We start from the raw sequence: 23,737 nt of genomic DNA on the forward strand, positions 1-23,737 counted from the left end.
GTCCCCACTCTGAGTGAGGCATCTAACAAAACTTTTCTATTACTTATATATGATAACACATATACATATGCATTTCTAATTCTTATTTCTATTGGTTACTAGTTAACTCATCTATATTCTACAGGCTCTTTATTATAATTGGTTACGCTTCTTATGTTAATCTCTAATAGTCTACTTAGAATATTCCCCAGACTTTATCAGCATGATATATAGTTGTTTTTGTTCTTGCGGTTTAGCCTTGCGTTTCCGTATTTTCTGAAAAAAACTGCTTTGCTTGCAATTTTTATCATACTGTCAGCACTTCTATTCAAGGGTCAGATAGTGATCACCAGAATGTCAATCGCTGACTTCTCAACCTCCTTGAAGCATTCTGGGAGTTTTAGTGCGTTGTTAATTATGCTAGGCCTTGCTTAGCATAAGCACTATCTCACAAAGGAGGTTAGCCTGGAAGAACCCAAGGTCTAGGCTTGTGTTTCCCAAACTTTTGGTATCAACAGACCTGAAGTTGCAACATTTCTGGGGGACTACTCTATATCCTAAGCTATATCCTAAGCGTCTGGGGGACTACTTTATATCCTATGCTTTTTACTCTATATGCTAAGGTTTTAACTGAAAAAGAATGAGAAGAATGGTGTGACCCATAGATAAGCTGTGGACCACCTACTATGCTCTAGCAAATTACAGTTTGGGAACCATGAATCTAGAAGAAGCTGTATCATAACGCTGAGGAAGTGAGAGGGCCTTATTCTAAAAATTTTTTTTTGTCAGATTTAGAAATCAATAACTGGTTGATTCTTTATTGTTGTCATTGAAACAGGTTGAATTTGAGCATAATAGCTTGGATTTTTACAATCATAAAAAAAATTCTAATATAGAAACAGTGCGAATTGTTTGACATTTTCCAAACGAGTGAACCAAATCTGTTTAAAAAATGCAGATGAGCACCAATATATCAAACTGATGGTACAGCTGAAGAGTCTAAAACCAATATGTCAAAGATTCTTCACTTTCTTAAAGAAAAGTGATGTGGCTGTGTGCCACTATAATCATGTAAATCTCTTCCTCCGAACTGTACTGTATAATAACAATATTTACTTGGCCATCATTTTTTCCCTCCCGAGGTTGTCATCATTACCTGTAATTTCCATAAAGTTATTGTGCTAACAATACTTACTTTACTCTTAGCTTGTATTACTAGTCAACATACGCAGAAAATGAAGTATTTCATATAAATGTTCTATGCATGCCCTGGACATGATTTTTTAAATTAAAATAAAGAATTGTTTTAACAGCAACTGAAGTCTTACATTCATATTTTGTGAATCCACTCCAGGCTTTCCCAAATTATATTATCTCATGTATTCTTATTTGGAAATAGATTTTGCTGCATATATACCTGTTGTGAGAATGATGAAACTATATTTTGAATCTTATAAAATATAGTTTTTACTAATGCTATACCTACATAAAATATTTTTGAAATAATTTATTGCTTTGTTCACATTTTCCATTCAGTTGAATATTTATGCAGAGGTAGTCATTGTTCAATTAATATTTTATTATGTAATATATAAAAAGAGCCAACTTGGAAAAGAAGTGAAATTTCCATTTGCTATTAGTAAGTATTCTTTTGTAAAGCCAAACTTTTCCCTGGACAGTTGGCACAAATCACCAAGTTTCATCAAATCTTCCAGTGGGTAATGTGAATGAGCAAATTCCTTAATTTTCCTGATATTGAACCTGTGGGTAGATTACCATAAAGGCCATTGGTAACCCAACCTCCCAGTCAACCAAGGACATCACCATGCCACCACTGCATAGGCTTAAATCTAGAAAACCTTTCTGGAAATATACCAGGAAGCTCTATGATGATAACAAGAGCATCGAAGAACAATGGAGGGAAGCCTGGGAAAATACCAGCCTGCCACAGGGATATATCATCAGTGACCCTACAATGCCCCAGCTAGGATCTGACCTACCAAGAAAGATTTGGTCCTCCTTGAATTGCATCCAGGCATTTCATGTAAAATGTGGACACCTACTCCATAAATGGAAAATCAAAGAGAGCCTGGGTTGCTCTTGTGATGCAATTTTTCAGACATTGCAACACATTGTGAACAATGGCCCAATTAGATCATTTAATGGAGATCTAAAATCAACACATTCAGCTACCTCTGAAGCAGCTGAATGGTTACCAAATTTAGATATTAATGTATGCATGTTGTAATCCTAAAATGTCATATGAAAAAGACCATAAATGCAAAGAAATAGTACTATTTTTTAAGGCAAGACCTGTTCTTGCTATGAAATCAGTTATTGTGATGTGATTAAATGTCACTCTTCACTGTTCTGGATGGTCTTGTTCTGAACATGTAGTTATTTCTTGTCTTCCTGGGATGGAGTAAGTTTATCAGGAAAATAGTGTCTGATTTGGCTTATTTGATGGTGGCTTTCTTCCATTCCCCTCTTAATTTTTCAGAAAAGTTCTAATTTTAAATGAGTTTTCCATGAAATGTGTTGGTTCCTGTCCTTTCTTTCTGCTCTTCTGGAGCATGCTATACAGAGGATATGGATTTATGGCTAAGTACAGACATACATAAAGCCAAAGACAGAAGTGTCTAAGTTTTGTTTTTGACTCTTAAGCGCCCTAGGTTAGATTGGGAGTGAACAGAAAGGATGTCCACCTTTTACTGTGGGGGGAGGCATGCATGCTGCCTGGGCTGGCTGAGGCATGTCTCCCAGTTGGCTGCCAGAGAGTGCTGACCCCAGTCAACCAGCTGAACAGCCAGCCACTCCTGAATGACCAGTGCATCCCCTCTACCACTGCCAGCAGCTGGCTATAAGCCATGGTGAGGTGGGGGAAGCAGAAGCCCTACCACACAGGGCTGGCTCCCTCACATCTGAGCCAGCATGGCTTGGAGGGGCCCACGCAGCAGACCATCCCCCCCATGCTGCCCAGCCTGGCTAGCCAGTGCAGTCCTCAGCCCTGTTCCCCTGCTGGTGGCTGGTTGTCAGTGGCAGGGGAGTGGAGGCCCATGCTGCAGAGGGCCTCCCTTCTATGCTGACTCAAGTCTGAGGGCAGGGGCCTCCACTCCCTTCCTCTGACAGCCAGCCTCTAGTGGGGGGGCTGGAGCTGAGGAGAGGAGCCATACTGGCCAGCTGGGCCAGGCAGCGGATGGGAAAATCCCTGCTGCACGGCCCTCTGTCCTCCCACTCCCAGTGTGCTGGCTCAGGCTGGGCTGGCCAGGGCCAGCCCCTCCCACCATTCAGCCACTGCTGACAGCTGCCACGGCCTCCAGCCCTGCATCCTGCCTGCAGCTGGTGACCTGTATGGAGCACAAGCAGGAGTGATCAATTTCTCATTCTTCCTGAGAAATCAGGGAAATTGGCTAATGTACATGAATGCATGGAAACAAGCAGGAAGAATCTGAAGTCCTTCAAATTGAAGGCTTTTTTCAAACAGCTAGTGGAAGTTTCCCAATCACAACCCCTGGTTCTCATGGGGGCTTCAATCACCCTGACATCTGCTGGGAGGACAGTACAACAGAACACAGACAATCCAGGAAGTTTATGGAGAGTGTTTGGGGCAACTTCCTGTGGCAAGTGTTGGAGAGACTAAGGGCCGTGCTCTTCTTGACCTGCTGCTCACAAACAGGGAAGAATTGGTGGAGAATATAGTAATGGATGGCAACTTGGGCAGCAGCAACCATGAGGTGGTTGAGTTCAAGATCCTGATGAAAGGAAGGAAGAAGAACACCAGAGTAAGGACCCTGGACTTCAGAAAAGCAGACTTTGACTCGCTCAGGGAACTCATGGCCAGTATCCCCTGGGAACCCAGTCTGAGGTGGAAAGGAGTCCAGGAGAGCTGGCTGTACTTTAAAGGAACCTTACGGAGAGTGCAGGAACAAACCATCCCAGTGTGCAGGAAGACTAGCAGGTATGGCAGAAGACCAGCTTGACTCAGCAGGGGACTCTTCCATAAGCTAAATCACAAACAGAAAGCTTATAAGAAGTGGAAACTTGGACAGGCATCTAGGGAGGAGTATAAGAGGATTGCTCGGGCATGCAGGGATGAAGTCAGGAAGGCCAAAGTGCAATTGGAGTTGCAGCTAGCAAGGGATGTGAAGGGTAACAAGAAGGGTTTCTACATGTCAGTAATGAGGAGGATCAGGAAAAACGTAGGTCTCTTACTGAATGGGGTTGGCAACCAAGTGACGGAGAATGCAGAAATGACTGAAGTACTCAATACCTTTTTCACCCCAGTCTTGACAGGCAAGGTCAGCTCCCAGACTACTGCATCTGGAAGCACAATTTGGAGAGAAGGTGAACAGCCAACTAGCAAAAGAACAGGCTAGGGACTATTTAGAAAAGCTGGACATATACAAGCCCATGGGGTTGGATGGGACCTACCTAGGGGTGCTGAGGGAGTTGTTCGATGTGATTGCAGAGCCACTGGCCATCATCTTTGAAAACTCATGGTGATTGGGAGAGTTTCCAGATGCTTGGAAAAGGGTAGATATACTGACTGTGTTTAAGGAAGGGAAAAAGTAGGATCTACAAAACTATAGACCAGTCAGCCTCACCTCAGTCCCTGTAAAAATCATAGAGCAGGTCCTCAAAGAATCCATTTCTAAGCACTTGGAGGAGAAGAAGGTGATTAGGAACAGTCAGCATGGGTTCAACAAGGGCAAGTCATGCCTGACCAAATGGATTGTCTTCTATGATGAGAGGACTGGCTCTATGGCTGTGGGAAGACCAGGAGATGTGGTATACCTTGACTTCAGCAAGGCTTTTGATATGGTCTCCCACAACATCCTTGCAGGCAAGCTAAGGAAGTATGGGTTGGATGAATGGATTGTTAGATGGATAGAAAACTGGCTGGATTATTGGGCTCATAGGGTAGTAGTCAATGGCTCAATGTCTAGTTGGCAGTGAGTAGTAAGTGGAGTGCCCCAGGGTCGGTCCTGGGGCCAGATTTGTTCAATATGTTCATAAGTGACCTGGAAGATGGTAGAGAGTGAACTCTCAGTGAGTTTGCAGTTGATATACTGGAGGATAGGGTTAGGATTCAGAGAGACCTAAATAATTGGAGGATTGGGCCAAAAGAAATCTCATGCGGTTCAACAAGGACAAGTGCAACGTCCTGCAATTAGGACAGAACAATCCCATGCACCAGTACAGGCCGGGGGCTGGCTGGCTGGGCAGCAGCTCTGCAGAAAAGGATCTGGGGGTTACAGTAAGCTGAATTTGAGCCAACAGTGTGCCTTTGCTGCTAAGAAGGCTAATGACATACTGGGCTGCATTGGTAAGAGTGTGGCCAGCAGATCAAGGGAAGTGATTAGTCACTTCTGTTCAGCACTGGCTAGGCCACATCTGGAGTACTGTGTCCATTTTTCTCCTCTACCTTCACCCCACTACAGAAAGCATTTGGACAAGTTGGAGACAGTCCTGCAGGGGACAACAAAAATGGTTAGGGTGCTGGGGCATATGATTTATGAGAAGAGGCTGAGGGAACTGGACTTACTTAGTCTGCAGAAGAGAAGACTGAGGGGAGATTTAATAGCAGTCTTCAACTACCTGAACAATGGTTCCAAAGAGGATGCAGATGACAGAAAAAGGAGCAATGGTTTCAAGTTGTAACAAGGGAAGTTTTGGTTAGATATTAGGAAAAACTTTCTCATTAGAAGGAGGGTAGTAAAACACTGGAACAGGTTATCCAGAGAGGTTGTGGAGTCTCCATCCTTGGAGGCTTTTAAGGCCCAGCTAGACAAAGCCTTGGCTGCGGTGATATAGTTGACTGAGTCCTGCTTTGAGCAAGGGGGTTGGATTAGATGACCTCCTGAGGTCCCTTCCAACTCTAATTTTCTATGATTCTATAGAAGTTTGATAGACCAGTCTAACTTAAATCACTTAAGTCTGATACCACATCCATCTAGGTGTCTCATTTTTTTTTTACCAATCTGTGCTTACTGAACTGTACTGTTATGGGTTTAGACCAGTTTTCAGTCACTTATACCAGTTTATGTTTAATGCCTGTACCTGGCCTATAACTTTAAGTTGTGACTTCTCATACATGGAAACAAGGAGTAAGAGTGGGAAAAGTGGTTTCATCTCCTACAATACTGCATTTACACAGTCTATAGGGATCTTGTGTTCAGCTGAGTAAGGTTGCTTGCTTACTCCTTCACCAATGAGGGAGGCTTGCTTGCACCCCTGTGTTGAGGCAGCATATCACTACTTCCTCAAGTAGTTATGGAAACAGGAAAGAATTGTGATGACTCTCTTTCACTCCCTCCCACAGCCATTCCTGGGGTGAAATACTCTTCACACCAGCTCTTTCCTAGTTCAGGGTTGGACCTAAAGGAACAGTTCAGTGCCACGTGTTTAGCACTGTGTTAAGGAGCAATAATTGAGACCAGATTTTCTGTCAATAATTGGCTAAGCGTTAATAGCAGATTTTTAAAAAGAAAATAGTGGTCCCAAGGTGCATTGGTTTAGTAATCTAATCTTCCTTGCTTTTGTAAATCTTACAGTAATCTCTTAATAAAATAAGAGGGTATGAACACCAAAATGTTTTCCTACTTCTTATTGAAGGTTATAAACTTTCTAGTTTACATTAACATCTCAGAGCTAATTGAAGAGAGACTTTGAGCAAACTTGAGATGAAATTCTAAGTCATCAAAGGTGCAGTTAGGTGGCCTTGGTTTATATAGTAATGAATCAAACACAACCAGTTTTTCATAGGAGGCCTTGTTGACATATACTGTGTATCTAATTTTCAGTAAGAAGACTACTGAAAGTTTCAATGAAGATGTTTAAAACCAGTATTTCTTTCTTGTCTTTTTCACAGATTAGTGTAAAATATTTCAGAATGATGTGATGGAAATTAAATGGGCTATGTTCATGATTGATGTCAGAGTATTAAAGGGAATCATTTATACAATTTTATCATGGCTATCTGAATACTGACAAAGGCATAAAGCACATCAGAGAAAGCAATAGAATTTTTGAATTTCTAAAATGCAGTAAAGGAAGGGATCATTTCTACAAAGGTATTAACTGCCCTCATCTCCATAGGAAGTGGTCGGCAGACAGTGCTTTGTGGGAAATTTCAGCACTTTGCTGGATCAAGAACATCCTTAACACACAAAGCGAGCCATTTGACAATGCAGAGCTGAAGTATCCCGGTGGTGGATGAGAGAAGGAATTTTCCATAACATCATGTTGGCAATTGTTCTCTAGTCTCTTGCAGTGAGGCTTATAGGTAGCAGACAAAACACAGGCAAAGGAAAATCTATTCATGCCTTCCCTACACGCTTGTATGATACCATGCAAGAAGCTTCATGAGCTGCATTGCAAATAGTGCTTACATCTCTTGTGCAAGTTTTTTCAATCCTGACCCATCCTTGTACTTCATATCTTTCCTGCATGGAACAGTGGCACCAACATAACATCACCTGTAACTTTTAACTGGTTGAATCTCAGTGAAATCATTATGATACAAAAACAATAGTTGTTTTCATTGTTTGCATAAATATATTTATATGCTTACAGAATTCACACTTTGGTTTATATTACTTTTGTTACATTTGATTTATGTTGCATCTATACCTATAATCCACTAGGAATGGTGACTTGCTGAGTGGTACCACCACTGACTCAGTGGCATGTGGTAACTGTTGTGTTGATTCAGTTAATATTTTCCTTATTTTTTGTTTTTTTTCCCCCTTATACTCCATTCCTTAATTACAATAAATGATTTCTTTGATTGCATGTTGAGATAGCAAAAATGCTGTGCTAGTGTTTTTACTATTCTGCTACTGCTGAGATTCTTATTGCTGACTCTCGAGGGCAATAAGATCTATGTACTCTACTTATTTTCTTGCATACTTAGCTGTCGTTGCAACCTTAGTAATTATTATTTAATTAACTTTTGAGTCTTCCACGAATAATGTGAAAAACTAAGGGTCAAAACAAAGCTCTACTGTAAATTGCAAATCTGATAAATGTCACTACATGGGATTATAGTAGTGGCTATTAAGCCGCATGGTGACATTAAAGCATCTGCAGAATGTTAGAAGAATCAAATGTGTGGGGCAGAAGAGAGGTTTTGAACTGGCAAGCTTATTTTGTTTTTGTAATTTATAGCAGGGATGCCTAGAGCCCTGGGCATGGGCCTTTTATTCTTGCCCTGCATTTTTCCTCACTGAACAGTTGACTGGCAAAATATTAAGATGGCTTTGTCGCAGGCTATACTTTATCATGGAGCTGCATATGTCTGTCTGCATACACATTTATACTGCATAAACGAAGCCTGCAGTAGGTGTACCTGTGTCCTCAGACTTGTATGAATATAGTGTAAAATTAAACATTTAATAATGTCAGGTTTTCCTTTGTGTTTTTATAGTGGATGGTTGCATACACAGAGCTGCTGGGCCCTGCTTAGTTGCTGAATGTCGCAACCTGAGTGGCTGTGAGACAGGACAAGCTAAAATTACATGTGGATATGACCTACCTGCAAAATGTAAGTGAACTTCTTCACCCACCTTTCTTTTTTTTTTTGATCCAGACTACGTGGTCACATGCATTCTTTCCCAATAGGGTAATTCAAATAGGCATTCATTTGCAAAATTAGTAGTCGGATTAAATTAAGCAAGTTTTGTGATGGCATCTGCCTCTTCAGCCTTTTGAGGAATTCACACTTTCCAGAATGAGCGTTTTACCTCTGTTGCACAATGAAAATAAATGTTTTTAAACACATCTTTTATCTTTACATTTGTTAAAAGGTATAGTGTTTTATATATGGAATAAAGGGTCTGAGGATCTGAAATGTCTTCTAAAATATGAACAAAACATACACTATCATATGTAAGTGTCATGGAGTCAGTTTTTGGAAATGCTGCAGATCTCATATTCTTCATTCAGATTCCTTGATTGTGAATACATTTAGAGCTAAGGAGATCAAAGTGATATATTGTGTTTTCAGCTGCTATGTAGAGGCTGATTGGCAATTACTGTGAAGGCATCTGTCACACTTCAGTTTTCAGTGGAATGCAGTTTTCAGTGCTGGAATGTTTTTGCACTTTGAAAGTGGAATTGTCAAAATCCCCGTTCTTTTTAAATAGAAAGAAGGTTATTTGATTGACCTTGTTTTGTAGGTGGTGAGCCAAACTTGGAAAAGCAAACACTTGGATATTGACAGCATATTATGAAAACAGTGATACATAATAAAAACAGGATTTTCTCCTCTCCTTCACCCATCCCAGTTTGAGTTCTTACAGAATAGAATATTAAGAGGTGTGATTATATATGAATTTCAAGAAAGTACTATGAGCAGCTTATCGTGAGGACTCAGGCGCTCTCTTAAGCATTCAGTTCAGGGCTAGGAATATGCCTCATTTAAAAATATTCAGATCTCCTTTTTGATTTTCCTGTAGGCTGATTTTCTGTACAATCTAATTTATGCTGCAATTTTAAGAATTGTTTTAGTATTTCCAGGATCTTCCAGAGGTACCTTAGATAAAATTAGGCATTTTTCCTAATCATTTAAAAACTATCACAGCTAAAATAGAATTATCCAATAATGATGTTAAAGCCTAGGACATGATATAAGTGATAGTGATTGCTACCTTGAAATGGAAAATTTAATATGGTTTACAGCCAGGTTTTGACATCTGTAGTTCATTAATTATGAAAGGTGTGATTTTGGCTGTGGGGCAAATGTTAAGCAAGATCCTGGAGGTAGCTGGGTGGGGTAGATGTGGCCAAAAATATTGGTAAGGTTTGTATAAAAACAGTTCCAGTATATAGTCAGTATATAGTCAGTCCAACAACAATAAATTAACATTATGGAGTAGGTCAATACAAGTTACTTGTGCCAGAATTAGAAGTAGTGGTAAGTCTTTTCAGTAAATGTCTCTTTTCATATTGCAGGCAAAAGAAGTTAGCTGTGCTAGTCTGAAGTCAGGCAGAAGGCAGGGTAGATATTTACCTTATACACTAAGGTCCCTGGCACACATTACACTTAAGATGTGATTAACCAGTTAATCATGTCTTAAGTTGTTACCCAGCTACATGTTAATGCAATTAATTGTATGATAAAGCAAGGAAGAAGCCGCAAAGTTATTACATAAAACATGTAGAATAATTTTGTGGGTGTTTCCTAACATGCCATTAACAGACTGCATAGCTGGGCTGTAGCTTGGAGCCTTGGGAGCACAGCTGGGAGCCCCATCAGCTGATCCAGGCTCCTAGCCACAAAGAGCACACCAAGCTCCCCCATGGCTGGGAGCCCCACTGGCTGTTGGGGCTCCCAGCTGCTGGCATGCACCATACACCCCTGAGGCTGGGAGCTGTCATTTGATCGGGGCTCCCAGCTGCAGGGGCATGAGGTTGGGAGCTGTCAGTTGGTAGGGCTCCCAGATGTGGGGGAGCACCATGCACTCCCATGGCTGGGAGCCCTGTCAGCTGATCCAGGCTCATCATGCTTCCCTGTAGCCAGGAGCCCTGTCAGCTGATGGGGATCCCAGCCCCAGGGGCTGCAGGGGCACAAGGTGTGCTCCCCTCCGGTTGGGAGCCCCATCAGCTGACAGGGCTCCCAGCCGCAGGAGCTTGCTTGTTGCAGGTGCAGGGGGAGCCCAGGCTCCCTCTGCACCAGCAGTAAGGCATGATGGGATCTGATGCTTGATCTCACAATCACACCTTCTGCCATGCATCCCTGGCAAGGCAAAAGGTGTGATTGTGTGGCTTGTGCATCAGATCTTCTGGTGCCTTTACTTGCATGTCTGGCAGGGGCCTAAATAAGATATATATAGGGCACAAGCTTTTGTGAACTCAAGTTAATGAGTTGAAGAAAGCTTATATTCTGTATATTCTTTGTCTATAAGGTGCATATCTATCCTGCCTCCTTTTTATAATGTTCACATAAGATCCTTGATATGTTTCTAACTTTTTCTTTGTCCACCGTGCAATAAACATTGGTGTGTATGTAATATCTATGCGTACGTTTGATTTTTACTAAGGATGACAAAACCAAAATGTTTTGTTTTTTTGTGTTTGATGTAGATAAGTATTCCAATGTGTGTCAATCTCAGGTTGTTTCAAACACTTGAATCTCCTGAATCTCACACAGAAAGGTTTCTAATGAATTTGGACACTTACAGAAACTTGAAATCTAGAGCTGTGCATACATTAAAATGCATTCACAGGTTTATATGTTTAAGAAATAGGTTTGTTTGCTGACAGATTTAGAAATGGATAAAGATTTAGATTGTAAATATTTCTATTTACAAATTTACTTATTTTCTACTTATTATGGTACAGCTAGCAGCATACTGAGCACTTTGGCATGATAAGTTATTGTTTCTAGACAAGTAACCTGCTGTGACTTACCCCATCTCTTTTATATTGCCCTGTCAGTATTTCTGGCCACATGCAACTGTAAGATCATTATACCTATACCCTGCTCAACTCTTTCCCTACTGTGGAATTCACTCATATTTATTTTTTATGTTTATTTTTCTCCCATTAAAATACAGGGGACAAATGATGCATCAAAACTATTCATTAACTGGAAATATAATTCCTCTTGTATATTTAATGCGATAAAGTAAATATTTAAAGGTACTGAGCTGCTCTGGCAGGAAAGTCTTATTTTTTAAGGAGAAATGAGTGACCTTCTCTTTGTCAAGCACTACAGCAATTAATGGGTCTTACCTCCAATTTAATGTTTTGCACAAGAGAATCTTGCTTGTGGGCCATAGATCTTTTCGTTGTAGAAATGGTGAAAAATCATCCATTTATAACCTGACACCCATGGCCATATAGTGAGAAAAATAAGTGTTCTGCTTAGTGATATATTGCTGCAATGGTAAAATGCGCAAAAATAAAACTTCTGGGAAAAGAAAACCAATATATGTGTATTTATACTTGCTCAAATAGCAGCATGTCATGAGGAAAATATGCACCCACTGACAAATTGACAGATCAGCAAGAAAACAAGTGTATGTAACACACAAGTGGGAAGGGAAAATTTAGTTTTCTTGGATTCTCTTGGGATTTTTTAAATTAAACTATATGTTTTATTACCAGGCATTATTTTGTTGTTCTTTTAGAAGCTAATTTTAAAGGTTAATTTAATTCTTATCAATTGCAGAACATCTATTTGAGAATCATTAACTATTCTGGACTGTTTTCATGGTGCTAGGAGATATACTGAGCCACTGAATTCTACTAAGCTATTTTGTGTCACTCTTAATAACAATATGACAGTGTAACATTAGAAACTATTGCCTTACCTGTCTTTTATGTGAGGAACTATGCCATAGCAAGAGTATTCAAGTAAGTCATCCAGTTAAACCATAATTATATTATATCTATGCATCAACAATTTGTTTTGAAGACAATGTTATATGGGTTACTGCCTGCTTTGGTGATATTAGTGTGGCTTCTTTTGATGACTAGCTACACTAAGCCATTTATCATTCACATGTTTTAATAATTACTTTATTGTTCATAAGCTTTTATTGATGGTTCCTGACTGAATTGTAATACTGATATGAAGTAGAATTTTTAGTGTAGAGTCTGTATTATTTTTAACCATACAATACCGTTATTGTTAGTTATTTAACACATTGTGTTAAGTACCTAAGCACGTATCTGCCTTGGGTATCTTATAGTCTATGGCCCTAATCTTGAAAAGACTTCAGTTTGAAGAATATAGAATCACTGAATTAAACAAAATTCCATAAAGGCATTCCAGTGCCTACCTACATATTTCATATTGAAAACTTAATAGTTTGGAGGATTTGACATTCTCATCATTACAAATGTTTGGGTTTTTTTGAACAGGCAACTTTGAGGTGCATGCTTCCTGGAGCTAATCTGATACTTGAAACAGAGAGTACTTTCTTAGCAAATTAGTAATAGTTGGTTAATAAGTAGTGTTTGATTCAGAAAATCTAACTTAGCTGCCTTTTATTGCATGTGCCTTTGTTTATATGAGGTAAAATGTTGTCTGCTAAATAATTTATTTATGCATTCAGAAATAAGAAGTAGTATCTCTTTGATTTTAAGATGCTAAGATTTGTAGTAAAGGCCTAGATCCTTTTGTTTTGTATTGTTGGAATGTTGTTAGTACACTGGGAACTTTGGGCATTTTTACACATGCTCCAGGAGGTGGGGGGGGGGTAGGGGGGACACATTAATTAGCGAGCTGCACTAATTAAAAGTGCCCAAGCATCATGTGTATCAGCATCCCCACACAGAAAAATGGCAGCGGGAAGCTTTGAACTGAAGCTCATTGAATAAGCTTTAGTTCAAAGCACCCCACTGCCATTTTTCAGTGTGGGAATGCTGATACATATGATGCTAGAGTCAGCTGGACTGCGGTATTTTCTATGCTCCAGCAGACTCTATTAATTGAGTCTGCTCCAACGCACTGGATTTCCAGCATGCCAGAGACAGCTTCCTGAACATCTATAGGAGTCCATTAAGACCAGAGATTACCATATGAAGTACATAAAGCATAAGTAAAATATTCCTTCTACAAAATTACACATACAATACAGGTTTCCCTCATTTTATGCAGGTTCTGTATGTGCAAATTCGCTCTTATGCGATGACCCTTTTGATCCCAGAAAATCGTTATATGTGAGGTAAATTCACTCTTATGCAATTGGTGTGGTGAAAGCCTGCAGTCAGCTGCTTTGTGCGGTGCACTGTGGGAGTGACGTGCACCAAAATATAGTCTCCTTCGTGGATCTGTGTTCCTCGCTCATTGTCTGCAATGCGTGTTTCTGTAGTTGCCATCCCCATTATGGTAACATTCACCACCACCCTGTGCTTGTATATACCGTCTGCTGTTGATGAGTACCAGAATTGTCTCGTAAAGTGGTAGAAATGGGTCTGGAGGTCAGTACAGTCGCAGTCTTGGAACGTATCCCTATTGTAAAGTGGGTTCCCTTTATGCAAATTGGTGTTACACACCATTTTACAGGAACACATGTACAGCATAAAGCGAGGGAAAACTGTAATGGTAAATTCCCCAGTCTTTCTTCAGTAATAATAATGTTTAAAACAATGATCATATTTGTATTCTAGAGAAGGAATATATACTTTTAGGGGTACATTAGAGAGAGCCATATGATGCAAAATAGAATACCAGAACTGTCTACATAAAGATGTGTGAGCTCAGTTTTTGTTTTCCAATTACCACAGTAATTTAACATTCACTCCACTAAAGCAGAAGTCAGTATACAATCACTGCTAGATTCTGTGCTGCAGAAGCCTGCACAAAGCCACCCACACCCCAAAAATTCTAACCAAGCTGTTTGCTCAATTCACAATTCTGTAATTTAGATACTTTGCTCTATGTTGCTGTTTATTCAACACTTGTGTGGAGCTGTAAGTTTGCACAGTCATTTGGAAATTTTAAAAAAGACCTGGTATCCCTCAATATAATTCTTCATTACTGCTTATCACAGATTGATAGTACATCATTTAACCTCATATGTTTATTCCTTTTAAAATAAACATTTATTCCAATTATTGTACAACTGGTCTTCAGACACTGAACAGCACATTGATGTCTTCATCCTAGTAAGTAACAAATGAACAATTTAAAAGAGATGCTCGGTTTTGTTTTGCTTTTCATTTGATTCATGGTCCCTGTTGGCTCTTATGGCAGAAAATAGATGGGAAGTGAATTGTGTTGATAGCCAGAACTCAGTGAATGAGCTCTGCTTATACTGCTCTCAGACCCCTCTACATGTGCAAGTAAAGGTGTGATGGGATCCATTACATGATCTACACAATTGCACATCCTGCCATGCCACACATGCATATGTGAGACTGTGGGATCTCACATTACATCCCATTGCACCTTATTTCTGGTCCAGGGGAACCCAGCATTGGCAAGAAGCAGTCTCCTGCAGTTGGGAGCCCCCTCTGCTGAAGGGGCTCCCAACCACGGGACACGTGCAGCTGGAGCTGAGAGTCCTGTCAGCTGTGGGAATCTCAGCCCCAGGCTCTGTGTGGGGCATAGCTGGGACTGAGAGTCCTGTCAGCTGCAGGACTTGGCCTTAGCAGCTATTGCTGCTTCAGTCTCCCTGGCATGGCTTACATGAATAACCCCACCACTGGGACTTCACAATGGCTGGGAGATCCCAGCAGCTGCGGTCTCCCAGCCTCAAACTGCGTACATGTGCAAATTAAATCTGGATAGAAACCAGCTATAAAGTTATGACACGTTTTCAAGCAATAACTTTATAGCTGGTTGGACTTTTTTAAGGCAGTATGGTTAAGTTGCATGTTTAGTCAGTCTAAATTTATTGCACAATTCTAAGGTAATTGCATAATAAATATAACATGTAGAAGGGGCCTCAGTGAAAGAGGGCCCAACTCTATGAGGTGTTGAAATACCATTGAAATCACAGTGACAACATCAAATAGAAATCCTGTGCCCTTCAAACATAGCAGGAAGGAAGAGCGTATGGGTAGCCCTAATTATTTTGAGTTTTTATAATAGCCAAATCTTTCTTTAATGTATGTTTGTAATGATAAAATCCAGAAACCAGCAGGGAATATTTGTCTTGGAAAATCTTACGGCTTCTTTCACAAGAAACGGAGCCTTTCAGTGCCAAGTGAAATATGTGTCAATTACTTTTGCTCTTATTTGTGTCATCGTAATATGCTTTATTTCCAGTACTAGATTTTTTGTACATGCTTATATTTTATTATACTAAGCAGGGCCTGGGTCTGCATGTAAATTTAATTCTGGTGAAAAGTTTTGGTATAAGACCTGGAGGAGGGGAGCAGGAAGTGAAGAGAATAATCTTAATTCATTATCCTGAAGGAAATGCCTAGCTGCTGCTTATGTATTGCTTATGTTAATAAAACTGAATTATTTTGAATAAAAGTCCCTGTTCAGCTGATACCTTGAGTATGTTGGGCTATGCCATTCAGAACATGCCTTTTTTAATGATATATGTTTGATCAATCCAAAATAACAATGTAGCTCAATCTGGAGTAATAATGCAAACAAGCTCTCAAACACAATTGCTGCTGTGAAATAAGTAGTTCGTAGCAACACCTGTATTAGCTGCAGTGGGAGTAATCAGATTCTGGATTTGTTTAATCAGAGTTATCTTTGGAGATTAAGAAGCGTGTCACTGTTATGTAGATATAATTTTCTGTATGTGCAGTTGACAATGCCAGCATATAGCAAGACTATAAGGCCGTGGATTTAAATCTATGCATATTTGCTTTGAGATCATTTACTGGATTAAAATGAAAAGGTTCATTACACAGATGTGCAGCAGTAAGGCGGTACTTGAAAACTGATTTATAGGAAAATTTAATTTTTGCGTACCCACATTGTGCAAATTGCTGGAATTCAGTGAAGAAGCATCTTGTCCAATTGGAATGAATTTATATTATCTGGGGTTTTTTTGGTTTGGTTCATCTTAAAATATTTATTTTGATAGTTTCACATAATTCTGAATCTCATAATATGAACATGGCTTATGTATGTTTCTTTTCCCATTATGATTTTGCCTGCTCCCATGTATCAGCAAAATTTAATTTTTGTGCATACACATTATGCAAATATATATTTTTGGGGATTAAATATTGGTCCTGTACTATATACTATTTATAGTATATATGTAATATTGGTGCTACATGAGGGCAGGCAAAGTCACGTTGGAAAAAGGGTGTGTGTATCTTTTTCCAATAGGGCTTTGCCTGCCCCCATGTTGAACCATTTTGAAGGGTTAATTTAGCATATTTTCTAATGAGGAATTGGGTTGCAAGTCTGAACTGAAAGGGAAAGCATTTGCAGTAGGAGATACGTAGCCAAGCGTAAGTGTAGCTTGGCAGCTGACTCCTTCATTGGTCTTGGGACTCTGATTCTTCTGCCTTAATTGTCTTTCAGCGTGTAAGTGAAATGCAGCTGTGCCATTATACAAGCCAGTTGATTGACACGTGGTGTAATTTGCCTGAAACAGACCGCTAATAAGCATAGGGAGACATAATCGCTAATATAATTGATAGTTTATAAAAAGTTACAGCTGACTCCCTGTTAAAGGATTGTAGTACACTCTTACTCAGGGTATCTCAGTTACAACACCTTGTTGCCAGCATGGTGGTCCTGCTTTCACACTATTTATAGCAAAATTGATTTAGGCAAAAGAAGGTTAAGAAATATGTTCACTGAGACACTGCTGAGCTCTAAGTTAAGAACTGAGGAGGATTCCCCTGCATCCAGTTTTGCATGCCAATGCGCCATGACAAACATGTGCTGCTAAGATTTGTTTATATCTTTTAAAACTTTCGCTGCTTAAATATTTTAGAACAGACAAAAGAGTATTAGATGAGGGTGTGAAAAGCTTTTCCTGGCATGACAGTTTTACTGCTCAGATTTCTGATGTTAAAGGAATTACAGTTATTTACAGTTTAGAAAACCAATGAATATATATTAAAGTAGTTTCCCAATGATTTATGGCTGGTTTTCAAAGCATTTTTAAGCCCAATCTATGCCTTTTAAAACCTTTTTTCATAATATATGCCATGCATTCTTTACTGTGTTTTAATGTAGTCTATTTGGCTGCAGTGGCCTTAATGACGTACCATACCCAATCGCTAGCAAATGGATACATCACAGATGTTGTAAACTTGTTGGAAAGGGAGATATGGATGGTTGATTGTTTTTTAGTGTTAAAACCTGTTCAGATTTTAGAGGTTTTTTTATGTGATATTGTAAAGGTTTATAGCTTGTTTTTCCACTAAGAGAGAGCTAGCAACCAGGCAGAATCATGGGAAACGTGTTTATTATTTTGTGTCAAAACAAGCTCAAACATCTCCCTCTTTTCCAAGCCCTCAGAGTCTGTCGTCATTTTTTGGGTAGAGGAGGAATAAGCGCAGTGGCCAGTGATTGAGAAATGCTTATATGAATCATCAGAAATTTTTCTCCTTCATGGGTATATATTTCCCCATACCTTGATTTGAGCCTACACTATTTACCTTCTTAACGGATAGATTATTTAGAAATGAATTGGGAAGTGGACCTGTGTGTCTATATTATCATTGTGTATGCACCATATTTCAGTCAACACAGCGATATATTATTACAGTATACACAGTTAAGGTCAGATTGTTCAGTTAACTAATACATTCATTCATAAAGGAGATACTGTACCTTTGATCCTCACAGTTAAATATAAATCTTGCTCTTGTCAATAAAATTTGTCACAGTCCACCCCCTGAACACTAAATTTCAGAGGGAAAAAGTGTTATTGGGGTACGAAACTGTGTTCTCAACGATTGAGTCCATTGTTTGCTTGTAATGTTCATGTTAATAAGATGTAATGGCAGACAGCAAAATCCAGATGCTAGTGTTTGCTCTTTTCCTGGTCAAATCTGCATAGTTCTGAATAGTTAAAAAATTCTCCAAAGATTTAATTCTTAGTTTCACTGACAGCAGTTATGTTGTTTGTTTCATTTGTTTTTTTTAAAGAAAAAGGAAAAAAAGGACCTAGGAGCAATAGTATGTAATAAATGGAGTTTGCAATGTAATGTTATGAACAAAATCATTTTTCTTGTTGTTTTGCACTGCAGAAGCATTCTGTCAACTGACCAAACCGACAATTTTCAGTACTCTGTGCAACTGCTGAGACCATGTAGCACATATCTCCATTAATAATGATCAGATGAGATTCAAGAAGTACAAAGTGCTGCATTTGGGACAGAACAGTTGCATGCACAAATGCAGATTGGGGAATAACTGGCTATGCTGCAGTACTGCAGAGAAGGAACTTGGGGGTTACATGCTGAATATGATGCTGGAGCTAAATATGAGACAGCAGTGTGCTCTTGTCACACATACAAAAAAACGCCAACTGCATACTGGGTTGTATAACTGGAGTGTTATTTGCAAGTCAAAGGATTCTTTCAATCTCCAGCACTGTGGAGGCCTCACCTGGAGTACTGTATCCAATCTGGGGACCTACACTTCAAGAAGGAAGTGGACAGATTGGGTAGAATCAAGTGGAGAGCAACAAAAATGATTAGGTACCTGGGAAGCAAGATTTATGAAGAAAAGCTGAAAGAACGAGGGTTACTTAGTCTGGAGCAGAGAAGTTTTTGGGGGTGGGAAAGGGAGACAAGTATTTGAAGGTTGTTATCAAGTGCATCAAATCCCCCGGAAGGCGGAGAGGATGGTGGTAGGATATTTTATGTGGCCATAGGGAATAGTACTAGGAGTAATGGCCTCAGAATGCAGCAGAGAAAATTTAGGTTGGAGATTAGGAGGAAATTTCTGACTATGGGGGATGGTAAAATATTGGCATAAGCTACCCAGAGAAGTTGTGGACTTGGATGGTTTAGTCAGGGTTGATCCTGCCTTGAGCAGGGAACTGGATTAGAGGTCCTCATGATGTCCCTTTGAACCCTACTTTCCTATGATCCTAATATGGTTAGAATACAAGAATATCACACGCATGTCAGAAAGAGAAATTTGAGGGTTGGGGTAGGTGGATCTTTTAAGGGGTTGGTAGGAACTAGCAAAAATTAAAAAAAATTAAAGGAACTAAATAAGGATAGGTAGGGTATATGCAGACTGCCTGCAGATATTACACCCCCCCACCCCGGCCCAGCTTCCAAAAAATGCTTTCCTGGAAGCAGCAGCGTGTTACTTTTCCTGGTTCTGTGGCATCTGTATAGATTAGGTGCTTCAGTGGGGTTTTTTGGCACTTTTATCTAAAGTAGAGTCAATTAGCTATTAGATAAAAATGCCGTAAAACCCCCACTGAAGCACCCGATCTATACAGACGTTGGGTGAGCTGAGTCCAACTAACACGCTGCCCCTCCTGGGAATGTGCTGGGCTTGGTGTGGGAACACGACGAGTTTAAAGTGCCAGGTTTTGGGGGGTTTTTTATGTCTGCAAAGAGCCACAGTGACTGAGGGAGAATTAATAGCTGTCTATTTTATTTGAGGCCTATGTACACTGTGGAAGGAGAGGATGTGCTTTCTTCTATGGAACAATGGACTGGAATGATTTTAAAAACAGGCTGCAAAATGTTGTAAAATATATTAAAATACAAATTTGATCAATCTTTTTTCTAATGTACAAGGTGCAATTTTAAAACCTATTCTAACTTAGCCAAATATATTGCATAATTGACTTAAACAGAATTGGGATTCTTCAGTGAGAGCTGACATTCTGTATCTATGCACCTCCAGACAATTTAACAGTAGACCTGGATTCTTTTCTGCCCAAAAACAAATGATTTCTATTTTCTCTGTATTCTGATCTGGTTCCACTGCTTTTGCTCAAAGGAAAAAACAAAAATCAGTGTCTGATATAGAGGGAAGAAATAGAAAATTTCTGATGGTTGCTTAGCTGGAAGGAAGAGATTAGAAATGGAGGTGTGTATGTTACTTTACCTACAGTGCTTGCTGCCGCTTCTGCTCTACTATGGTTATTCGATAGAAGCCTACACTCAGTACTTGGAAAAATTAATCTTTGCATCTGATTTTGTCTGCCTGAATTTTGCTTGTCTCATTTAGATGGTGATAGAAATTGCTTACTGTAGTAAAACATAACATTAACCTCAGAGTGTGTTGGCATTCCATGATTTATGCTGGTTTAGTCTCTGAAAATATGCAGCCCATCTCCCAAACCTGTATTTAGATTTTATAATGTATTGGCACAGGTTAGCAGTTTGAGTTGGAGCACTAAGTGAGGAGAAAGGGCTTAGGACTGTACCATCCCTCGAGGTTATTAGTTTCAGAGCATCTCACCAGTTTAAAAATAATGACATTATTGTAGTTAGTAAGTTTTTAAAACAGTCTAGCCTAGTTTTTTTTCCCTCGAGTATAAAATATAGAACATCCTTTTTTTTCCTTTGAGGCTCTTAGCCACAAAATATGACAAATTACCTGTTAGCTGAAATAATCAGAGCATAGATAATAAATAAAGGCACAGATATTTTCCTTTAAGTGGTTTAAAATAAAATGAAAGGAACAATATAGTTGCGATGAACCTGGTGAAAATTGGTTTTATTTAGTCTGCACCATCTTTAGGCTTATGATGCTTTATTGACTTAAAAGCTGTACAGAAATTATGTTTTAAATATCTATTTAGAGAGGGCTTATCCAGGTAAACTTGGATCCCAATTCTGAGTTAGGGGACAAGTCTCATTTGAACCAGCCTCTGTACACCAGGAAAAAGGAAAGGGTATAGTAGAGATCTCAAAGCTCAAAAAGACTGCCTTAGTGCAACAACTGTTGAAGATGGCTATGAGGGAATTTATCTGAGGATCCCATTGTAGAACTCAATATCTGGTTATGCTGGGAGTAAGGGAATATGCCCTATGTACAATAGTAGTTTGATCCTTAGGGCATCCCAGGGAAAGGTCACCATAACTAAATCAAGTAGGAGATGAGTAAGCTTTTACTAACCCAAAGCACAGGAAAAAGGGCAGTACAAGCAAATTTCCAGAGTGGTGTCTGGTTCGTCAGGAAAAAGGTGCAGCTAGACACGATGTTCTTAGGTCATACACAAAAAAGGTGGCGGTTTTCAGCTGGGAACCAAATCTTTGGTTAACCCAAGATTGACTAATCAGTTTTGTACCATGTATTTCTAGATGTTGCTTCACTAGAGGTATGTGCAGGGAATCCACTGTCTCAGACGTGATGTCTCTTTCATGAATAGTATCAGCTTTTATTTCTTAAGGTATAATCTCAGTACATGTATTTTCTAATATCCCTGTACCTATATGGTGCTTGTCAGTAGTGTTAAAAATCTCTCAATTTATCATATGGCACCTTTATTAAAAAATTACTTTTACACACACACACACACACACACACACACACACACACACCCCATACAATAAGAATCCATTTTGTATGTATTTATTTTATTATTGTATAACATACTCACTTGCATATCTATGTATATATTTAATAGTGTAAGATACAGAGGCCTTACAGGGCAACTCCATGCCCTGGGCAGCAATGGTACACAGGGCAGTGGTGCAGCCAGCTGCAACAGTGGCTATTTTTCAGCCTTCTCTCCCCTTCCCCTGACCCAACCAGCACTTCAGTTATGCTACTGACAAGATGTTTGAATCATATTATGATCTGCAGATGTTCTCACTCTTGTTTCTGGAGGTATCTGCAACTACAACACAGCTTAGGTTACTAACATAGGATACATGCAGACACTACACTTACATTGACCTGATCCTAGTTAGGTTCATCTAACTCCTGATCTGTACAGATGTTTGGGGAGGTTAGATCAGGGCAAAACTGGCTGGTCTGATCTAAATTAATTCACCCAAGAAAGTGAACTTAGGCTGGGAATGATTTAGACCAACCTACCAAATGTCTCTTCTACACATTTGGAGCACAACCCTGGGGCTGGGAAAACCCAATCACTTATCCCAGCCCTGGGGCTGCACTCTTCCTCATTATCCACTCCTCTCCCCCTCACCCAACCAGGCTATTTTTAGATCTCATAACCTACCCCAACCCCAGATGGAAGCACCCACCCCCCCCAGTCCTGCCAACCCTCCTCCCAGTCTGACTTACTTAGGTCAGGTTCCTACCGCAGCTCCCAGCATGGGCAAATGTGTGCACTAGCCACTCCCAATCTACAATAAGCCATGTTATTGTTCATTGGATATGAAGAATGTCTGCACATACCAAAAGTCATGAAAATTAAATTCTCGACATCATGTCGACTTCTTCACTGTTTATTGGCTGCTGCAGAATGGTCTCAAGTTGCATTGTCACAAAGTGAAACTTTAAAATATAGCATCTACAGGAAATGAACATTACTCTGGTCTGGTCGTCGGTACTTCTTATACTGTCTGGGGGTAATCACAAAAAGTACTTTACTACCAGAGGACCACTTTAGTCCTACAGCTACATACAAAGGTGGTGTAGAAAGTTTTGCAAGATGCATTACTTTCCATTTATTTAGTGTCCTTTGTAGCTGCTTAGGCTGACTTACTGATGAATAGAGGAGTCTATAAACTGGTACAATTTGTATGATGAGGAGCCAGAAGAAGGTGTAAGTTAAGTAATAGTAGCTTAATTTGAATTACAACTTCTTACACCCTCTTAATTGTTTTCTTGATATATTTCTCTCTTTTGGCCCATTGCTAGGAGAATTATTCTTTGTTGAAGTCACACTCTCACTCAGTAGAAGTGACGTGTACCTCAGTGAGAGTCTAAGGTGTAGAGAAGGAGCTGTAATGGTGAAATGCAACAGTGGTGTTGGGATGACAAGACCAGGTATGGTAAAGACACTGCCTTAGACCTCCCAGGTTTTTGTTTGAATTCTGGATGAAACTGTCTGTTTTTTTCCCAAACAGACTATTAAGACAATGAACAAATGCATTATAACACTGAAAAGCATGGCATTTAAATTTATTTGTTGTACTTGCTTCTGTCCCTTCTGGGTTGTGAAACAAAGGACATTGAAATCCTATTCGTTTTCTTACCCCCAAACTTTTACTCCTTCCTCTAGCCTCCTCCTCCCCCCTCATAATTCTGGTATAATTTCAGTGGTTACTGTTTTATGAACAGCTGCAGCTTGTAGCAAATGCCATCTAAAAGTTTTGAATCCTAGCTGTAAAATGGTTTCTAGTACTAATCTTTAATGCCAGCAGTTCATGAGTAAGCGATTAGGTGACAATTCATGTTAAATTAGAAGAGCGGGGGGGGGGG

The 23,737-nt window shown here is 39.6% G+C and overlaps 1 protein-coding gene across 1 annotated transcript in view; it reads left to right on the forward strand.

Moving 5' to 3' along the window:
• Positions 1 to 23,737, forward strand: part of MACROD2 (MACRO domain containing 2) — a 1,830,990-nt gene that overhangs the window by 607,441 nt on the left and 1,199,812 nt on the right. The window contains exon 5 of the mRNA XM_019516252.1: positions 8,408 to 8,524. Within this exon, the coding sequence (XP_019371797.1) occupies positions 8,408 to 8,524 (117 nt within the window). The remainder of the gene's footprint in view (positions 1 to 8,407; positions 8,525 to 23,737) is intronic.

This window comes from Gavialis gangeticus, unplaced genomic scaffold (assembly GCF_001723915.1).
Source record: "Gavialis gangeticus isolate Ggan-Ray unplaced genomic scaffold, GavGan_comp1, whole genome shotgun sequence".
NCBI lineage: Eukaryota > Metazoa > Chordata > Crocodylia > Gavialidae > Gavialis > Gavialis gangeticus.